Source organism: Delphinapterus leucas, chromosome 4 (assembly GCF_059928025.1).
Source record: "Delphinapterus leucas isolate spDelLeu-1000000601 "Yukka" chromosome 4, BTC_Dleu_Yukka2, whole genome shotgun sequence".
Taxonomy (NCBI): domain Eukaryota; kingdom Metazoa; phylum Chordata; class Mammalia; order Artiodactyla; family Monodontidae; genus Delphinapterus; species Delphinapterus leucas.
The window spans coordinates 107,423,706-107,443,388 of NC_143132.1; the positions used below are offsets into that span (position 1 = coordinate 107,423,706).

At 38.5% G+C, this 19,683-nt stretch overlaps 1 protein-coding gene across 1 annotated transcript in view; it reads right to left on the reverse strand.

Annotated features, from left to right (window-relative positions):
* The window catches only part of LEKR1 (leucine, glutamate and lysine rich 1), a 337,373-nt gene that overhangs the window by 115,912 nt on the left and 201,778 nt on the right, over positions 1–19,683 (reverse strand). The window contains exons 11-12 of the mRNA XM_089910962.1: positions 14,297–14,374; positions 13,756–13,959 (exon numbers count right to left, since the gene is read on the reverse strand). Coding sequence (XP_089767088.1) covers positions 13,756–13,959; positions 14,297–14,374 — 282 coding nt within the window. The remainder of the gene's footprint in view (positions 1–13,755; positions 13,960–14,296; positions 14,375–19,683) is intronic.

Consider the following 19,683-nt stretch of genomic DNA (forward strand, 5'->3'; position numbering starts at 1 on the left):
TTGGAGTTGGCACAATAGGCAAATTAGGATCTACTCACAATTAAGAGTATTTATTTTAAAAAAGCATTAACTTTTAAATTCTTAGACCAAAAAGAAAATGAGAACCTAATTTCTTACATACATGCAAAAATCTAATTCCCTTAATTGTAGTTAAAAACATAACTGCAAACAAATGTCAAACCATAATGCCAAATGACAGCTTTAAATTCTGTTTCACAAGTTGTTCTTTTAGAGATGTCTTCACACTGTCAATCAAAGAGATAATTTTGATTTTGCCACAACTCCTGCCACTGTTAAAAGCAGTGTCTGTGATATCATGGGAAGTTTGGCAAGTCTCTTGTTCTGAGAGTTGTTGATAGACAGGAAATCAGAGAAAGAGGTATGTCTTGGGAAAAATACCTGATAAGGCTTGTTATTTTAGAATGATATTACTTAGAACACTTCATTTCGTAACACTCTAAACTAACAGAATTGCATCCAAAATAAATCACTCCATGGACTAATCTTTACAACTCAAAGAGTAAAGCAGATAACACTGAATTCAACAGATATTTACTGAATATCTACATCACCAATGCAGGGTATAAAAGATATGTTGCTTTAAGAGGTTAGCAACCTAAATGAAGATGAAAGGAAGGAAATTAATACTTTCTGGGCACCTACAACCTACCAGGCACGATACTAGATGCTTTAATCTTCACAAGAAGGTAGCTATTATTAATATGCCCATTTTACAGATAAGGAAAATGGCCCTTAAAGTGGTTAAGCCAGTTGTCCAAACTTGACACTGGATTTAAACCTATGTTTGCCTAACTAAGTCCATTCTTTTTATACTAAGCCACACTACCACGAGGTAACAGAACCTTGAAACCTTGCTTCCATATCCCTTTTTATATTCTACACTTCTTATTGCTTGTAGCCTTCATGAAAGTATGACAAGCCTCATCAAAGTAACTAAACACCAAGTTTCTCTTCTTATAGAATGTGTTGTGAAATGTTTTTATCCTACTTTTGTTCTGAAGATATAGCTCCCCTTCTGACTTTGCTAAGGCACTAGAGAAAGGAAGACAAAAGTCACCATCTTATATTTATTAAATGAATGGAAGAATCCTGAAAGAGTGGGGAGGTGGGGTAAGAAGGCAAGAGGAGGAAAAGAGGGGGTACTCTTGGATTTTCTGCTTTCTGCAGGGCTGGGAGTCCCCTGAAGACTCAGTGTTACAACATGATTGAGAAAGAGAAGCTGACAGAACTGATCCCTTCAAGACAAATGCTAAGGGAACTGTGTAAACTGTAGTGGAGGGAACACAGTTTATAAAGCTAGATACAACAGAGCTTGATTTCTGTCTTTGCCAGTTATGTAGCCCTGGGCAAGACATTTAGCCTTGCTTAACCTCAGTTTCTTCAAGTGTAAAATGTGGAAAATGATACCTGCTTCACAAGAGAGGGTCACAGCTCTGTTAGCCAGGGCCTTTGTGCAAATTTGAAAATGGCTTGCCCTCTGGGTTGGGGAATTAGAAAAAGTGCTCCCTCTGGGTGGGGGCCGACCCAGGTACATAGAGCTTGGTTAGGAAGGAATGGCATGCTTATGCAAGAAAAATAAGCCCCTTCCTCTGTGGCAAGTGGTGAGGAGAGCAGAGTTCAGGCTGGTTTTCAGGCCCCTGACCCTTTCTGATGAACACCACACAACGATGCATCTCACTCAGGGCAGTGTGAAGACAAGATCATGTCCACAGAGCACCAAGAGGGCTCCCCATGACTGTGAAACCTGGGGATGGTGTGTGAGAGAGCTTGAGAGGGACCAAGCGGGGAGGAAAGAAGAAAGGAAGCAGGGAGGAAGGGAAGAGAGAGCCTGAAGAAACAGGTATGTTTGACCATGGGGTTGTGTCATATACAGAATGGGAAATTCCATGAACCTCCTGAAATAATTTGCTAGATTTTATGTGCATTTCTCTGAGGTGAGGGTTTAGAGCTGTCAATTAAAAAAGAAAAAACAAAGAGAAAGAGAAGAGGATGAGGAAATTGAAAAATAAGTTAATGTTGTGGGTGTAGGAGGGGGAATAAAATCCTTCCCTATAGCCTCAAAGGTATGCTTCAGGGGGACGGGGAGCAATTAAGTAAATCTCACTTAAGATAAGTAAAGAGCTAGCTGTTAGAGACAGACAGATAACTGCTTATTTCACAGAACAATTTACACATAAGCCACTTGCCCCCAACTTTGGTCACAATGAAGCTTTTCCTCCAACGACATTCTTCACTAATCCTGTCATGTTACTGGCAAGTAAATCATAATAAGTATTTTTCTATATTTTTTCTTGGAATTTACCAAGATAGGGCCAACACAGCTCTTGGGGAGGAACGCATAGGGTGCGGACTATTACAAACAGCTGTGTGTCTCAGCAGTCCAGTTTTAGGCCACACCCTACTGCATAAATGAATTTCTCTGAGCATTATACGTGGGCAGTCTCCAAGCTTAAACACATATGCCCTTCTAAAATGTATTTGTGAGCTGGTTATGGGAAATTCCCAACACATTTTACTATAGAAATAATTTTCCATAAAAAAGGAATTAGGCCTGCAGGCCAGCCCGCAAAACCCTATTTAATCCACAATACTTCTGAAGTGGTATCACAAATTCATAGTTCTGGGTAGAGTTCTGGCCCTGGCCGAAGAGACCCTGTAGCCCAGAAGCATGAGAGCTGAGGGCTCTCCTTACACAGAATTTTAAAAATAGCCACACTTTTCTCTGGCACTGTCCCTCTGCCCTGCCCCGGTCCTCCCCATCCAGCAAGGAGACCCCTCTCTCCAGGCCCAGTGTGCCTGTGACCAAGCTGGCCAGGCCTTCTCTACCCCCAGCATCCAGGATCCTGAAGGACCTACTTCTCGTCCTTCCAGTGGAGCCTCTTCTCCTAAGAGAGCTTCCTCAGCTGAGTGTGGGGGAGAAAGCAATGCATAACTAATTAGATTTGTACTAATGTATGAGTTATTTCCTAGTCACTAGCTCCTTTCCTGCTTCAAATTCAGAAGTTCTGCCAGTTTTTTTTCCTAGGGTCAGTTCTGGCTTTTCATATCTTTTTTCCCTCCTCTTCTGAAACTACATACCTTCTAAGCCTCGCATTTTCCACAGTGATCCCAATGGAAGCAAGGGCAAGTGGCTCTGCTGTGGGGAGGGGTGGGGGAGGAGGGGCAGTGTGCGAAGGCTGCCTGAATTTGCAAAGCCCACACTGGCACCTTGAGTAAGTTGGGCTTTGGCCTTTGGAGAGCACATCTGGCAGCCTGGTTGGCTGCTGTCCTTCCACAGCGGTGGTTTGGGACCTTGCTGTGCAGCAGATTCCCAGGCACCGCCCGGTCCTACTGAACTAGAATCTCTGCTGGTCTTGTCAAGCATCTCTATTTTAAGTTTTTTCCTGAGCCCAGCTTCTATTTTTCGGGAAGGACTTTCACATCTCCAACTTCTTAAGGACACCTCTGTTTAGAGATCCCATTGGTGCTTCAAATCAAAGCTCCAAGGGCAAATTTGCTCAGCTGAGAGTTTACTGAAGGAAAGAAAGTAGAGGGAGGAAAGCCAAGTTCATGCATGAGCCTTAAGAAATGTCTGCTGTCAGGTGATGGCAGGAGGGAAGAGCTAAGAACCAAAACAGAGAGAGGAAAGGGGCAGGATAACAAGTTGCCCCTGAAGCCAAAGGAAGACAAAGTTTTAAGGCAGGTTTAGACAATAACGTCAAAGCCTCCGAAAGGTCACTTGTTCTTCAGGATATCTTTTTAACCTGGCTCTCATATCTCCCCCTGGCTCAACATGGAGTAAGCCCTGGCTGTTTGCTCTCATTCACTTGGTACAGACATTCAAATAACCCAACAGAAACTGGCAGAGGGTGAGAGCTAAAGATTTTCATTTTTCTCATGTCTCTTAGGCTTAGCTATGCACAAAACCCCTTGATGAATATCAAAACAGTAAATGACCTGACTTGCCCCCACTGCCCGTTGCCAATCCCTTCTCCACCCAGCAGCCAGAACCATCTTTCCATAGTGTCGGTACTTGTTTAAGTCCCTCCAATGGTTTCTTTTCATTGCACTGAAACTAATACCCAAACTTCTACGGGCCTGTGAGGCCCCGAATGACTTGACCTTCACCTTCGCCCCTCACATTTGCTAGGCCTCGCGTCATACTGCCACTTCCGAGAACTTACCAAGCTCATTTTTCACTTGTAAAACTCTTCCCTGGCCCTTGGCGTGGGAACCTCTTACTTGTCTTCCTTTATGTACCATTTTGGAAGTTACGTTTACGACCACCCTTTCCAAAGCAGGTACCCCTTCTATGAGTCTCTACTACAACACCCCTTCACTTACTTTATATCTGTTATCACAATCTAGAATTATTCTGGTTAGTTCTCTACTTTTTTTTTGTTGTTGTTTAACTGTTTGTCTCTCCTATTAGAATGTAAACTTCATGAGGACAGGGATGTTTCAGATTCACCATTGTATCCCCAGGGTACGTAGTACCTGGCACATAGTAAATGCTCAACAAATAACTGTTAACTGACTGAATTATCCAAAGTAAGTCACTCATTGACTCAACAAATATTTATTGAGTGAATACATGTGCCAGATTCTGAGGATACAATAGAAGACAAGGCAGGCAAAATCTGAAAGCGGCCTTGGACAAAGAAAAAAAACCAAAACAATGCTTATATCTAGGAGTAATCCTATGATAATATGATAGCTTATTGGGCTGCAAGCACATTTTAATTTTTATTATGTGACACACATCATGTCAGTAAACTTGGTGCCACCAAACGACTAAGTAATACCATGCCTGCTTTTGGATCGACTAAAGTATAGAGAGAAAAGAAAGAAAAAGGGCAAGGATGTAAGAGGAAAAAAACAGGGGGGTAGAGGGGAGAAGAGAGGAAGAAGTAGTCCAGTGATGTCTCTGTTCTCTGAAAACAAAGAAATTATCTTTACCACTTATAATAGAAGGTAAGATTAGAATCATACTAAATTTTTTAAAAATATGGCAAATATAGTGTGCTATTTCAAAGCAATCAATCCCCTAAGAAAGCTCTATATTTATTCGAATGATGTTATTAATCCTCAAAACATTCATGAAACTGCTGTCTTCAAATTGCTGCCAGAGATAATTTATTAAGCATAGAAAAAAGGAAAACATTTTACATATTTTTAATCCCCAAAGATATTTCCCAGATTGATTTCCCATCATTCTCCTTGAACTTGCTTTCACTGGACCTACTGAGATTGTTTTAAAAATCAAATTCATTCCTAAAGGTCAAAGATTCATCATACTAAGGATATTCTAAAACATGCACACTTAAGCCAATTTTCAAAAAAGAGTTCCAGAAATGTTTGAACAAAGATAGGATCTTCTCAATGACCAGTATGAAGGAGACAGAATTCACCTGGATAAACAGCTAGATCTAATTAATCTGACATCACTGGAAATGGGGTATTCTGTACCTTTCACATACATAGAGTATACAGCTGATTTTAATCATTCTGACTCAGTCATCATTATGGCCATCAATTACTAACCCATATTATAAATATAAGGGCACTCATGATTACTGATGTGTGTAAGGCTGTTTGTCTCTATTGTATACTGGGCCAAACTGCAATTCTTTTAAAGTTTTTTGTTGGCACTTATAGATTTTCTTTCTTCTTATGCATGGTCAATCTTTCAGCTGCCATTCCTTCTTGTTATTAGTAAGCCTGGCTCTTGCCAATTTCCTGCTTATAAAATTACTGCTTCTAATATGCTCTGGGCTTATCAGTGACACAACTGTGAAACGGCAGAAGTGGGGGTGGGATGAAGAGTCACGGAACTACAAGACAAAACGTCTTAGCGACAGGCAGTTTATTGGTGTGGCAGGGTGAGGAAGAAATGGTGGATGGCAATAAGCTCTGCATTTGTTCATCTTACTAAACCAAAGAGAAGTAAATGTATATCATCCCAGAGGGGACCAGAGACAAGCCTTGTTTCTCTGTGAACTAGACAGACCTCTGACTAGCCTGGAGTAGAGACAGATGTGATCTAGGGCATAGTGTTGTTGGTTAGAACCTAATTCTAAGCTGCCTGCTACCCACTTCTGTGGCCCCACTCCCAGACTCCTCTGGGAGCAAATAGTTGCCCTTAAAAAGAATGAAAACAAAATTATAAATCTTCTAAATTAGAAAGCAGTCAAATACTCATAAAATAAAATGAATAAAATAAAAAATAAACTAAAAACGAACCACAACTAGGGCACCTGCTGGTCGCTGGTGGGGGACCTTGACGCCCAAGGAGAGAGAAGGGACCCCCGAGCAGCCGGGTAGGATGTAGGGGGCAGTGAGGGGGGAGGAGAAGTGGAGATTGGACAGGACTAGCACCCCTGAGGGGTGGCTGGGAGAGGGGAGGGGTTCCCATGCCTGCAGGGACCCTAGGGGGCTTGGAGGATCAGGGGAGGTGCAGTGGGTATTTTGCCCACACACTTGGGCCCCAGGAAGCCTTCTGGGGTCCCAGGCCAGGTCCTCCAACTTCTGGGGCCCCCTCTGTCTGTGTTAGTCCTGGGCAGGAGGGGAAGAAGAGGAGAGGTGGATGGGGAGGGGCCCTCCGGGATTGGAGGATCAGGGGAGAGTGTGCCTAGCATTTCCCCTACCCACTTGGGCCCGGGGAGCCTGCTGAGGTCCCGGACCTGGTCCTCCACCCTCCAAGGCCAGAGGCACTCCTGGGTCCCTCCTGCCACACTGAGCAAAAGCCCCACTCCCCCTGGGGCCTTTTATGGCCCTGTGGGTCCTAAACATAGGCCCCGTCCACTGCCTAAACCCTGCCCCTGCATAAGCCCCATCCTCCACAGCCAAGGACTTTTCAGGCTTTTTTTTTTTTTTTAAATCCTCCTCTTTTTTGCCACTGTAGTTCTGTTTTACCTCCAGATTGTTGTTTCATCTATATTTTAATATTTTAAGTTTTTTCTAAATATCTGTTAGTTTTCTAATATTATTTTATCTTTTACTCTTTGTTATTGTTCTGTTCCTTTCCTTCTTTTTTTTTTTGGCTGCCCGTGCAGCTTGCAGGATCTTGGTTCACGAGCCGGGGTTCGGGCCTGAGCTCCTGTGGTGGGAGCTCCAAGTCCAAACTACAGGAATAAAAGAGAACCTCAGACCCCAGGGAATATTCATCGGAGTGAGGTCTCCTGGAGGTTCTCATCTCGGCACCAACACCCAGCTCTACAAACTCCAGTGCTGGAAGCCTCAGGACAAACAACCAGTAAGACAGGAACACAATCCCACCCATTAAAAAAAGAAAAATGAGAGGACAAAAAAATATGTCACAGAAAAAGGAGCAAGGTAAAAACCTACAAGACCAAATAAATGAAGAGGAAATAGGCAATCTACCTGAAAAAGAATTCAGAGTAATGATAGTAAACATGATGCAGAATCTAGGAGATAGAATGGAGGCATGGACTGAGAAGATACAAGAAATATTTAACAAAGATCTAGAAGAATTAGGGCTTCCCTGGTGGCACAGTGGTTGAGAGTCTGCCTGCCGATGCAGGGGACACGGGTTCGTGCCCCGGTCCAGGAAGATCCCACATGCCGTGGAGCGGCTGGGCCCGTGAGCCATGGCCGCTGAGCCTGCGCGTCCAGAGCCTGTGCTCCGTAACGGGAGAGGCCACAACAGTGAGATGCCCGCGTACTGCAAAAAAAAAAAAGATCTAGAAGAATTAAAAAACAAACAAACAGAGATGAACAACAAAATAACCAAAATGAAAAATACACTAGAAGGAATCAATAACAGAATAACTGAGGCAGAAGAACAAATAAGTGAGCTATAAGACAGAATGGTGGAAATAACTGCCGAGGAGCAGAATAAAGAAAAAAGAATGAAAAGAATTGAAGACGATCTCAGAGACCTCTGGGACAACACTAAATGCACCAATATTCGAATTATAGGGGTCCCAAAAGAAGAAGAGAAAAAGAAAGGTCTGAGAAAATATTTGAAGAGGTTAGAGTGGAAAACTTCCCTAACATGGGAAAGGAAAGAGTCACCCAAGTCAGGAAGCACAGAGAGTCCCATACAGGATAAACCCTAGGAGAAACACACCAAGACACATATTAATCAAACTAACAAAAATTAAATTCAAAGAAAAAAATATTAAAAGCAGCAAGGGAAAAGCAAAAAATAACATACAAAGGAATCCCTATAAGCTTATCAGCTGATTTTTCAACAGAAACTCTGCAGACCACAAGGGAGTGGCAGGATATACTTAAAGTGATGAAAGAGAAAAACCTACAGCCAAGATTACTCTACCCAGCAAGGATCTCATTCAGATTCAATGGAGAAATCAACAGCTTTACGGACAGGCAAAAGCTAAGAGACCTCAGGACCACCAAACCAGCTTTACAACAAATGCTAAAGAAACTTCTCTAGGCAGGAAACACAAGAGAAGAAAAAGACCCACAAAAACAAACCCAAAACAATTAAGAAAATGGTCATAGGAACATACATATCGACAATAACCTTGAAGGTAAGTGGATTAAATGCTCCAGTCAAAAGACACAGACTGGCTGAATGGATACAGAAAGAAGACCCATATATATGTTGTCTACAAAAGACCCACTTCAGACCTAGGTACACATACAGACTGAAAGTGAAGGGATGCAAAAATATATTCCATGCAAATGGAAATCAGAAGAAAGCTGGAGTAGCAATACTCGTAACAGATAAAATAGACTTTAAAATAAAGACTGTTACAAGAGATAAGGAAGGACACTACATAATGATCAAGGGACCAATCCAAGAAGAAGATATAACAATTATAAATATTTATGCACTCAACATAGGAGCACCTCAATACATAAGGCAAATGCTAACAACCATAAAAGGGGAAATCGACAGTAACACAATAATAGTAGGGGACTTTAACAGCCCACTTACACCAATGGACAGATCATCCAAACAGAAAATGAGGAAACGCAAGCTTTAAATGACACAGTAGACCAGATAGATTTAATTTATATTTATAGAACATTCCACCCGAAAGTGGCAGAATACACTTTCTTCTCAAGTGCATACAGAACATTCTCCAGGGGAGATCACATCTTGGGTCACAAATCAAGCCTCAGAAAATTCAAGAAAACTGAAATCGTATCAAGCACCTTTTCTGACCACAATGCTATGAGATTAGAAATCAATTACAGGAAAACCTGTAAAAAAAACCAAATACATGGAGGCTAAACAGTGTGCTACTAAATAACCAAGACATCACTGAAGAAATCAAAGAAGAAATCAAAAAATACAAAGAGGGCTTCCCTGGTGGTGCAGTGGTTGAGAGTCCGCCTGCTGATGAAGTGGACACGGGTTCATACCCTGGTCCGGGAAGATCCCACATGCCGCGGAGCGGCTGGGCCCATGAGCCATGGCCATTGAGCCTGCGCATCCGGAACCTGTGCTCCGCAACGGGAGAGGCCACAACAGTGAGAGGCCTGTGTACTGCAAAAAAAAAAAAAAAAAAAAAAAAAAAACAAAGAAATAAATGACAATGAAAACACAACAACCCAAAACCTATGGGATGCAGCAAAAGCAGTTCTAAGAGGGAATTTTATAGAAATTCAATTTCACCTCAAGAAACAAGAAAAATCTCAAATAAACAATCTAACCTTACACCTAAAGCAACTAGAAAAAAAAGAACACAGAAAACCTGAAGTCAGTAGAAGGAAAAAATCATAAAAATCAGAGCATAAATAAATGAAATAGAAATGAAGAAAACAATTGCAAAGATCAATAAAAGTAAAAGCTGGCTCTTTGAGAAGATAAACAAAATTGATAAACCTTTATCCAGACTCATCAAGAAAAAAAGAGAGAAGACTCAAATCAATAGAATCAGAAATGAAAAAGGAGAAGTAACAACTGACACTGCAGAAATACAAAGGATTATAAGAGAATACTACAAAAAACTATATGCCAATAAAATGGACAACCTCGAAGAAGTGGACAAATTCTTGGAAAGGTACAATTTTCCAAGACTGAACCAGGAAGAACTAGAAAATATGAAGAGACTTATCTCAAATAATGAAATTGAAACTGTAATTAAAAATATTCCAACAAACAAAAGTCCAGGACCAGATGGTTTCACTGGCGAATTCTATCAAACATTTAGAGAAGAGCTAACACCCATCCTTCTCAAACTCTTCCAAAAAATTGCAGAGGGAGGAACACTCTCAAATTCATTATATGAGGCCACCATCACCCTGATACCAAAACCAGACAAAGATATCACAAAAAAAGAAAATTACAGACCAATATCATTGATTAACATAAATGCAAAAATCCTCAACAAAATACTAGCAAAAAGAATTCAACAACACCTTAAAAAGATTGTACACTACGATCAGGTGGGATTTATCCCAGGGATGGAAGGATTCTTCAATATATGCGAATCAATCAATGTGATATACCATATTAACAAGGAATAAAAACCATATGATCATTTTAATAGATGCAGAAAAAGCTTTTGGCAAAATTCAACACCGATTCATGATAAAAACTCTCCAGAAAATGGGCATAGAGGGAACCTACCTTAACATAATAGAGGTCATCCACATATGACAAACCCACAGCAAACATCATACTCAATGGTGAAAAACTGAAAGCATATCCACTAGGATCAGGAACAACACAAGGATGTCCAGTTTCGCAAGGCAAGGATGTCCACACTCGCCACTCTTATTCAAGATAGTTTTGGAAGTTTTAGCCATGGCAATCAGAGAAGAAAAAGAAATAAAAGGAACACAAATTGGCAAAGAAGAAGTAAAATTATCACTGTTTGAAGATGACATGATACTATACACAGAAAATCCTAAAGATGCCACCAGAAAGCTACTAGAACTAATCAGTGAATTTGGTAAGGTTGCAGGATACAAAATTAATGCACAGAAATCTGTGGTGCTCCTATACACTAACAAGGAAAAATCAGAAAGAGAAATTAAGGAAACAACCCTATTTACCATTGCAACAAAAAGAATAAAATACCTAGGAATAAACCTACCTAAGGAGGCAAAAGACCTGTACTCAGAAAACTATAAGACACTGATGAAAGAAATCAAAGATGACATACACAGATGAAGAAATATACCATGTTCCTGGATTGGAAGAATCAATATTGTGAAAATGACTATACTACCCAAAGCAATCTACAGATTCAATGCAATCCCTATCAAATTACCAATAGCTTTCTTCACAGAATTACAACAAAAAATTTCATAATTTGTATGGAAACACAAAAGACCCTGAATAGCCAAAGCAATCTTGAGAAAGAAAAACAGAGCTGGAGGAATCAAGCTCCCTGACTTCAAACTATACTACAAACCTACAGTAATCAAGAGAGTATGGTACTGGCAAAACAGAAAACAGAAATATAGAGCAATGGTACAGGCTAGAAAGCCCAGAGATAAACCCATGCACATATGGTCACCTAATTTATGATGAAGGAGGAAAGAACATACAATGGAGAAAAGACAGCCTCTTTAATAAGTAGTGCCTGGAAAACTGGACAGCTACATGTAAAACAATGAAATTAGAGCACAACCTAACACCATACACAAAAGTAAACTCAAAAAGGATTAAATACCTAAATGTAAGACCGAACACTATAAAGCACTTAGAGGAAAACATAGGAAGAACACTCTTTGACATAAATCACAGCAAGATATTTTATGACCCACCTCCTAGAGTAATGAAAATAAAAAACAAAAATAAGCAAACGGGACCTAATGAAACTTAAAAGCTTTTGCACAGCAAAGGAAACCATAAACAAGACGAAAATAAAACGCTCAGAATGGGAGAAAATATTTGCAAATGAAGCAATGGACAAAGGATTAATCTCCAAAATATACAAACAGCTTATGGAGCTCAATATCAAGAAAACAAACAACCCAATCAAAAAATGGGCGGAAGATCTAAATAGACATTTCACCAAAGAAGACATACAGATGGCCAAGAGGCCCATGAAAATATGCTCAACATCACTAATTATTAGAGAAATGCAAATCAAAACTACAATGAGGTATCACCTAACACAAGTCAGAATGGCCATCATCAAAAAATCTACAAACAATAAATGCTGGAGAGGGTGTGGAGAAAAGGGAACCCTCTCGCACTGTTGGTGGGAATGTAAATTGATACAGGCACTGTGAAGAACAGTATGGAGGTTCCTTAAAAAACTAAAAATAGAATTACCATATGATCCAGCAATCCCACTACTGGGCATATACCTTGAGAAAACAATAATTCAAAAAGACACAGGTACCCCAATGTTCATTGCAGCACTATTTACAATAGCCAGGACATGGAAACAACCTAAATGTCCATCAACAGATGGATAAAGGAGATGTGGTACATATACATAATGGAATATTACTCAGCCATAAAAAGAAATGAAATTGGGTCATTTGTAGAGATGTGGATGGTCTAGAGTTTGTCATACAGAGTGAAGTAAGTCAGAAAGAGAAAAACAAATATCGTATATTGACGCATATATGTGGAATCTAGAAAAATGGTACAGATGACTCTATTTGCAGGGCAGGAATAGAGAGGTAGACATAGAGAACGAACATGTGGACACAGAGGGGGAAGAGGAGGGTGGGATGAACTGGGAGATTAGGATTGACATATATACACTACCATGCATAAAAAATAGCTAGCTAGTGGGAACATGCTATAAAGCACAGGAAGCGCAGCTCGGTGCTCTGTGACGGGTGCTCCGTGATGGGTGTGATGGGGCAGGGAGTGGGAGGGAGGTCCAAGAGGGAGGAGATATAGGTATACATATAGCTGATTCACTTCATTGTACAGCAGAAACTAAGCCAACATTGTAAAACAATTCTACTCTAATGGAAAGAATATGATAGAAGAATGAAAAACAAATAGCCAATTGTGCCTTCTATACACAGAGAATAATACAAGACAAAAATTCTTGCCCTTATGGAACTTCTGTTCTTATGGAATATAATAGTTATATCAATAAATGTAAATGGCATAATATGTCCCCTTAAAGACTCCTAGATTTAATAAAAAGCAACAAACCCCCCAAATTTATGCTATATATCAATATGAATTCAAAACAAAAGGACTCAGAAAGAATAAAAGACATTATCAGGCAAATGAAAACAAAAAGAAAGAAAGCAGGGTTGAGATACTAAGTACAGGTAAGTTTAATTTAAAGACAAATTAACTGAGCAAAAATATCTAGATTGTGTGGAGGAATATGCTTCTTAGTATCCTTGATACTAATGCAACACCAGAGGTATCTTTGCTCGTGGAGAGTCCCCAATAACAGGTATTGACAAATAACAAAGAGAGAAGAAAAGTAGGAGCTAATAAAAGGAAAAAGTGACATAAAAAGATGTTTTTCTATTGGAAAATGATAGAATCCACCAATTATTGGCTGAGGTAAAGCTCAGTAGTATAAGTACCACACATGATCTTTTTGATTCTTTTCAACAAAAATCTAACACCAAATGCCATGTGGGTTCCATCTCTACTTGCACTAACTGTGTGATGTTAAGCAAGTCATTTAACCAATTTGGAATTCAGTTTAATCACTTGTAAAATGAGGTGGTGGGATGCAATGACCTTTCAGGTGAAATATATCTTTAATCCTGTGATTTTACTGTTATCAAAATATATAGGACCTTGGTGTTTCAAATATATATGGAATACTGACTTAAACATAAAATATATTTGGAAGAAATTATTCTTGACTGCACCTTTCACTTTTCAGTGTTACAACCTCCTGCTTTGTCTGATTCAGAAGAGTTTTGGTTATTTCCAGTTCATTTTCTGCAAGATTAATTCTTCTTTTTAAGTCAGCTTCTTGCCTTTCTTTTGCAGTCAGTTCTTCCTGTAAAGTTTTATATATTTGTTGACAAGTCATTAAAGAGTCTTCCTTTTCTTTAAGCAATCTGGTGTGCCTAAAATGGAATAAGAAAAAAACCCAACCAATATGCATTAAATACTATGTTTTTATGTTTATCAAAGATATATAAATATCTCATTTAAAACTAAAGAGTATAACTTTAATTTTTAAAATAAGAACGTTATGTAAATGAATAGTTCTGCGATTTAAACATTTTCCCATCCAGGCAAAGGCAAAATCAATGAATAGCTTCAATATATTATAAACTTGAATTAGGTATTGTTTATGTAAACAATACAATAAGAAAAGCTAAGTACATTTTAAATGTTATTTAAAATATGGTTTCAAATTCAATTACTAAAACTATTAAATAAAAAATTTGCAGTGTATACCGTGACTCAGAAATAATGGATTCGAACTTCAGTTTTCTAAGTTCTCTTTGACACTCATCAGCTTCATTAGATTTATTCCTAAAATAATACAAAAGAGGTTCAAATATTTTATTTCAAAATAGTTGAAGTGTAACTTTTTTCCCTTTTATAAAAACAGGTTTTTCCTTTATTACTTTTCCTATCTTTATATTGTATTTGTGGTTACATATGCAGATTTCCTTGAAATTAGAAATATATAGTCAAAGGGTTTTTGTTTGCCAAAAAATAACCTAATCTGTTAGTCCAATTATATGTGCTTTTCCATATCATTACTTTACTCATCCATAAAAAAATTTCTTAGCATCTTCACATTATTATTTCTTTAAAGAAATAAATATTCAGTCCACTTCTATAATGGCCAAGTAATCTCCTGTCAGACTGATCTGCATTTAACTAAAATGTCTAAGCTTTAGACAACATTTAAAAAGCAAACAAAAGAAAATACCCCTATGTGAAAGTGACCAAAAGCACGAAGATTCTGGAGGAAAGTTGACACTGAGAATGAGGTGACAGCCATGGGGTCAGGGTTTTTTGTTGCTTTTTTTAAAAAATGATTTTAAACCTGAGGGCAGGCCCCAGTCTGCACCATACAGGAGAACCAAAATTCTGATAGAAAACTGGTAGAAAACTCACAGTCATTCTGGCTTGAAGAACTACAAGACAGTGTTTGGGGACAACCACAGCTGCAGGAAAGTGAAAAGTGAACCCCAAATGGGAGTGAGCTAGTGGGAGGGAATCCCAAATACTGCATATAAACTCTGCCCATATGTCTGGCTGAGCCCTGAACTACAGGTGCCCTGGGCAGACTCCAAGCAGCCTAGTTAAAGATGAAAAAACTGAACTGAGATTTGAGCTGTTGCCATAGAGACAGAGTTTGTATTTTGAGGCCAACCAAATTAATTGTCTGCTTAAAGCAACACCACCCCTACCACCACCACCAACAGTATTTAGAGAAATATAACAGAATCTAGAATTTCCATAACATAACATTCACAATGTCCAGAATATAAAAAAATTACTCAACATAGGAAGACATAGAAAAGCATGACCTATTCTAAAGAGAAAAGACAGTTAATAGGGACTGACTCTGAGATGACCCGGATACTGAAATTAGCAGACAAGGATTTCTGAAGGCACAGTTATAACTCGCTCAAAGACATAAAGGAAAATCTACTTTAATTCGTGAAAAGATAAAAAACCTCAGCAGAGAAATAGAAACCATTAAAAAGAACGAAATGGAAATTCTAAAACTGAAATAGACATTTGTCTTGATCTTATATGATTTGGTTTTGTAACAATACTCAAAAATTTAACATATTAAGAAAGATTAATATTCCAGTTTGTTTGTATAGACTTCTCATTAATAATTTATTATATGAATGTACCTTAAAATAGCTTTGAAAGCTAATTTAATAAGTTTATAAATGTACAAAAAATGTTAGATTCTTAATGGGTTTGCCCTACTTGCAGAATAACTTTAATTCCTAATAAACAATAATTTATTTATATCATGAATACTAACAGCATTTATCTTTATTCATTTATTTTCTTTTCTAGCTTACAATGATAAAATTGTAAGCTACAGAAAATTACATAAACAATTATATGATGAATTATTACAAGGAAGAAACTTTTGCAACTACCATCCATGTAAAAAAATAAAACCTAATCAGCTAGCCTAGAAGCTTCATGTCCTGGGCCCAATAATAGCCAACTCCCTCCTCCCTAAATTGATCATTCTCATGAATTTTATGGTAATCACTGATTTTCTTTGGAGTTGTATTGCCCAAGTTTTATCCCTAAACAATATACTTTAGTTCTACTTTTTCTTTTATGAAAAAATGTTTTTAAAAACATGTTGTTTCCTTTATTATCCACTTTTTGTAAAATAGTTTTAAGTATTATACTAACATACAATAAACTGCCCACAATTTGGCAGATTTGACATACGTACAAGCCCATGAAACCATCACCGTAATCAAGTAGCACATGAGCATACTTAGAGCCTAGATACTGGTCTCTAATACCATTCACATTCAAAGGAACAAGGACTACTCAGAGAAATGGGTGATTCCAAGGCTGGGGCAGAGTAGCTATACCTGAAACAGTTTGTTATACCGAAAGTAAGGAAGTGCTTATGAAAGAGGACGGGATCATGTTCCAATGTCATAAGAGCCAGCCGGAAGTGGCCCCCAGTGGCTAAGCTTAGAACAATTTGTGTGCCAAAATAATTAAGTACAATAATGAATTATAAGCCATTGAACAAAACAGGAGTTCATGAATCCATACCAATAAGTAAATAAATAATGGGAAGAAGGGAGGCTCCTATTTAAAGTAGAATGCTGAGGGCTTACTAATAAAGGGTCAGGGAGACTTGGAGTTGGAAAAATCATCATCTAGCAATGACTGTCATAAAGATTAGGTGAGGTAAAAATTATTAATGGATGCTGTATCTAGGAATAAGTGTTGATGAAAAGCAGAGCATGTGTATGTACCTAAAGTGTCTCTTATAGACTGCTTACTGGTTGAAAGGGAACAAAACCCCTCAGTAATAATACAGTGGGAAAATTGAGCACTACCTTGACCAGGTGATCAAAATTAACATCACCAATGAGAGGCAGATGATCATGTGCCTCCAGATGTGGTGCTCTGAGAAGTGCTCGTTCTCACCTATGTGGTTTTCTGGCTGAGAGTACATATCCTTAATCCAATCAAGAGGAAACCAGAAAAATACAAAATGAAAAAAATTTTATTTAAAAAAGTATGAGGGGTTCTGCATTCTTCAAAAATGTCCATGTCATAAAAAGACAAAGATGGACTGGAAATATTCCAGATTTAAGGAGGCTAAAGAGACATACCAAGTAGGCTGACCCTACCTGGACTATGTGCTAGAGGAGAAAATATTATAAAGGCCCACTCAGAAAATTAGACTATGGATGCTAGATTAGAATATTATTAATGTAATTATTGTATGTAAAATTATAACATTGATTACCCTCCTGGTTATATGAAGTATCACTGTCCTGAGGAAAGGCAGGCTAAACTATTTAGAAGTAAAGGGTCGTGCTGTATGTAACTTATCCTCAAATGGTGCAGGAAAATTTGTGTGTGGGTTTCAGGGGGAGAGAGAGAGAGAGAGAGAGAGAAAAGGTTGAGGGGACAGGGGTAGGGGTGAGGGGAAAAAACAAATGGGTTAAAACATTAATAATAGATGAATCTGGGTAAAGCCTATTTGTGTGCTCTTTGTACTATCATCATGTTTACAACTTTTTGTAAGTTTGAAATTATTTCCAAGTAAAACATTAGAAAATAAAGAATAAGGAAAAGAGTAACATGCCATTAAAAAGTGAGCAAAGGTTGTACTCAGGTGAGTCACAAAGGAAAGAATACAAAGAGCCAAAGATGCAGGGGTACAAGTTTTCATTAAACTAGGATTTTTTTTTTTTTCTTAGTTATACTACCCAGTATTAGCTAGGAAGTGGAGAAATAGGTATTTACAAACACTGCTGGAATTATAAATCAATAAAATCTTATTGCAAGGTAATGAGTCATTATGAATTAATAGTCTTAAAAATATGCAAGTTTGAGTCCAGCAAAAATTATCCTAAGGAAATAACTGCATGTGAATAGAAAGATTTATCTCTGTGAATTTCAAAATACCTTGCTTATAAAAGTGAAAAATTTGGAAATTTTAAAACACAAGGGATTAGAAAATAAGTTATGATTCATCCACAGATTAGAATACTACATAGCTATTTGATAACTATAAATATATCATGTAATGACATGGGAAAATATCCAGGATATATTACTAAGTGAAAATATGTTTAAAATATGTATTACTTAGAAAAATGGACTATAAGGATATCGAAATATAAAGATGATGGGTTTTTTTGTGGATTCCCGTATTTGCCAAGTTTTATACATTTACTTTTAAGTCAAACAACAATGTTCCTTTTAGAAATGCTTTGAGATTCAGCAGCCCCAGCCACAACTTTCACTCTATGTTCAGACTCTTATACACACTTTTCCAAATCTAGAGTCAGGGACAGCAGAACACCTTTAAGTGGTTATTTTACTATGTGGCCAATAAATTTTGGCTGCAATTTAAGAAAAAAAGGTCCCTGGGCAGTCTACCATCCCAAGAACTCCCCTCACTATGGTCATCTCCCACCCCCACGCCAGTTAAGCCACTCTTTTTATGGTCTGCCCTTCACTGCCCAACTGTTATCTTCCCCTTCATTAGGATGGGAGGAATTGGAAGGAACAGAAAGAATGCCTACATCTCTTTAAACACTGCATTCCTTCTTTTACCCTCAGCAAATAGTGTTAATCCTTTCTCTTCAACTGCTTTGAATAAGCCTTCAGAAAGGCCCCTGCTGCTCCTGCCAATCAAAGCAAAGGAAATAAGATAGAGTAGTTGGATATTTTCCTCTAATTTGAAAGGCAAGGGTCATACCATTCCACTTCTTTATGTGAAATAGCCATTCTTAAACTGCCTCTTTGATATTTCTACTTTGCTGTCCAAAAGGCATCTCAAATCTAACAGATCAAAAGCATTGTTTTGTATTTCCCTCACCCCCCTATCTATTTCTTTTACAAATTTTCCCACTTCGTGAAATGGCACCAACTCATAATGATACTAATAGGTAACACCTTATATATCTCACACGAAGCTCAAGCCTGCCCTTACTCAGCCCTTGTTACAGTTGAGGAAACTGAAAACAGAGAGGTAAGTAACATGCCCAAGGTGACATAATGCTAAGTAGTACTGCCCCAGCAGTCTGGATTTGGCTTCCAGGCTGTTAGTCACTATACTCTACTGCCTCTCAACTGTCTACCTGATGCTGAAAAGCCCCAAACCCCATCCTTTATTATTTCCTTTCTTTTCCAGCCCTCTTCCTCCCCGGCCACATCTACTCCATCAGTAAATCCTGTTAGAGCGACCCCTGGCATATATTTCTCTCCATCTCCACACTATAGCCTTACACTAAACCAGCCACTTCTCACTTGCATGTACGCTGGGCCTCCCACCTAGTCTCCCTGATCGCTCTTGCACTCCCACTTCAGTCCATTCTCCATGCAGCAGCCACGCCACCCTTTTAAAACAAATCAAATCAGTTCTCTCTATTGCCAAACCTCCAAGAGTTTCCCTCTGCCCTCTGCATAAATCCAAAATCCTCACTGGGCTTTGGACACACTGGTATATTCATTTCTTATTGCTGCTGTAACAAATTACCACAAATGTAGGGGTTTAAAACAACACAAATTTATTATCTTACATTTCTAAGGTAAGAAGTCCTAAAATCAAGATGTCTTGAGGGCTGTGTTCCCCCTGGAAGCTCTAG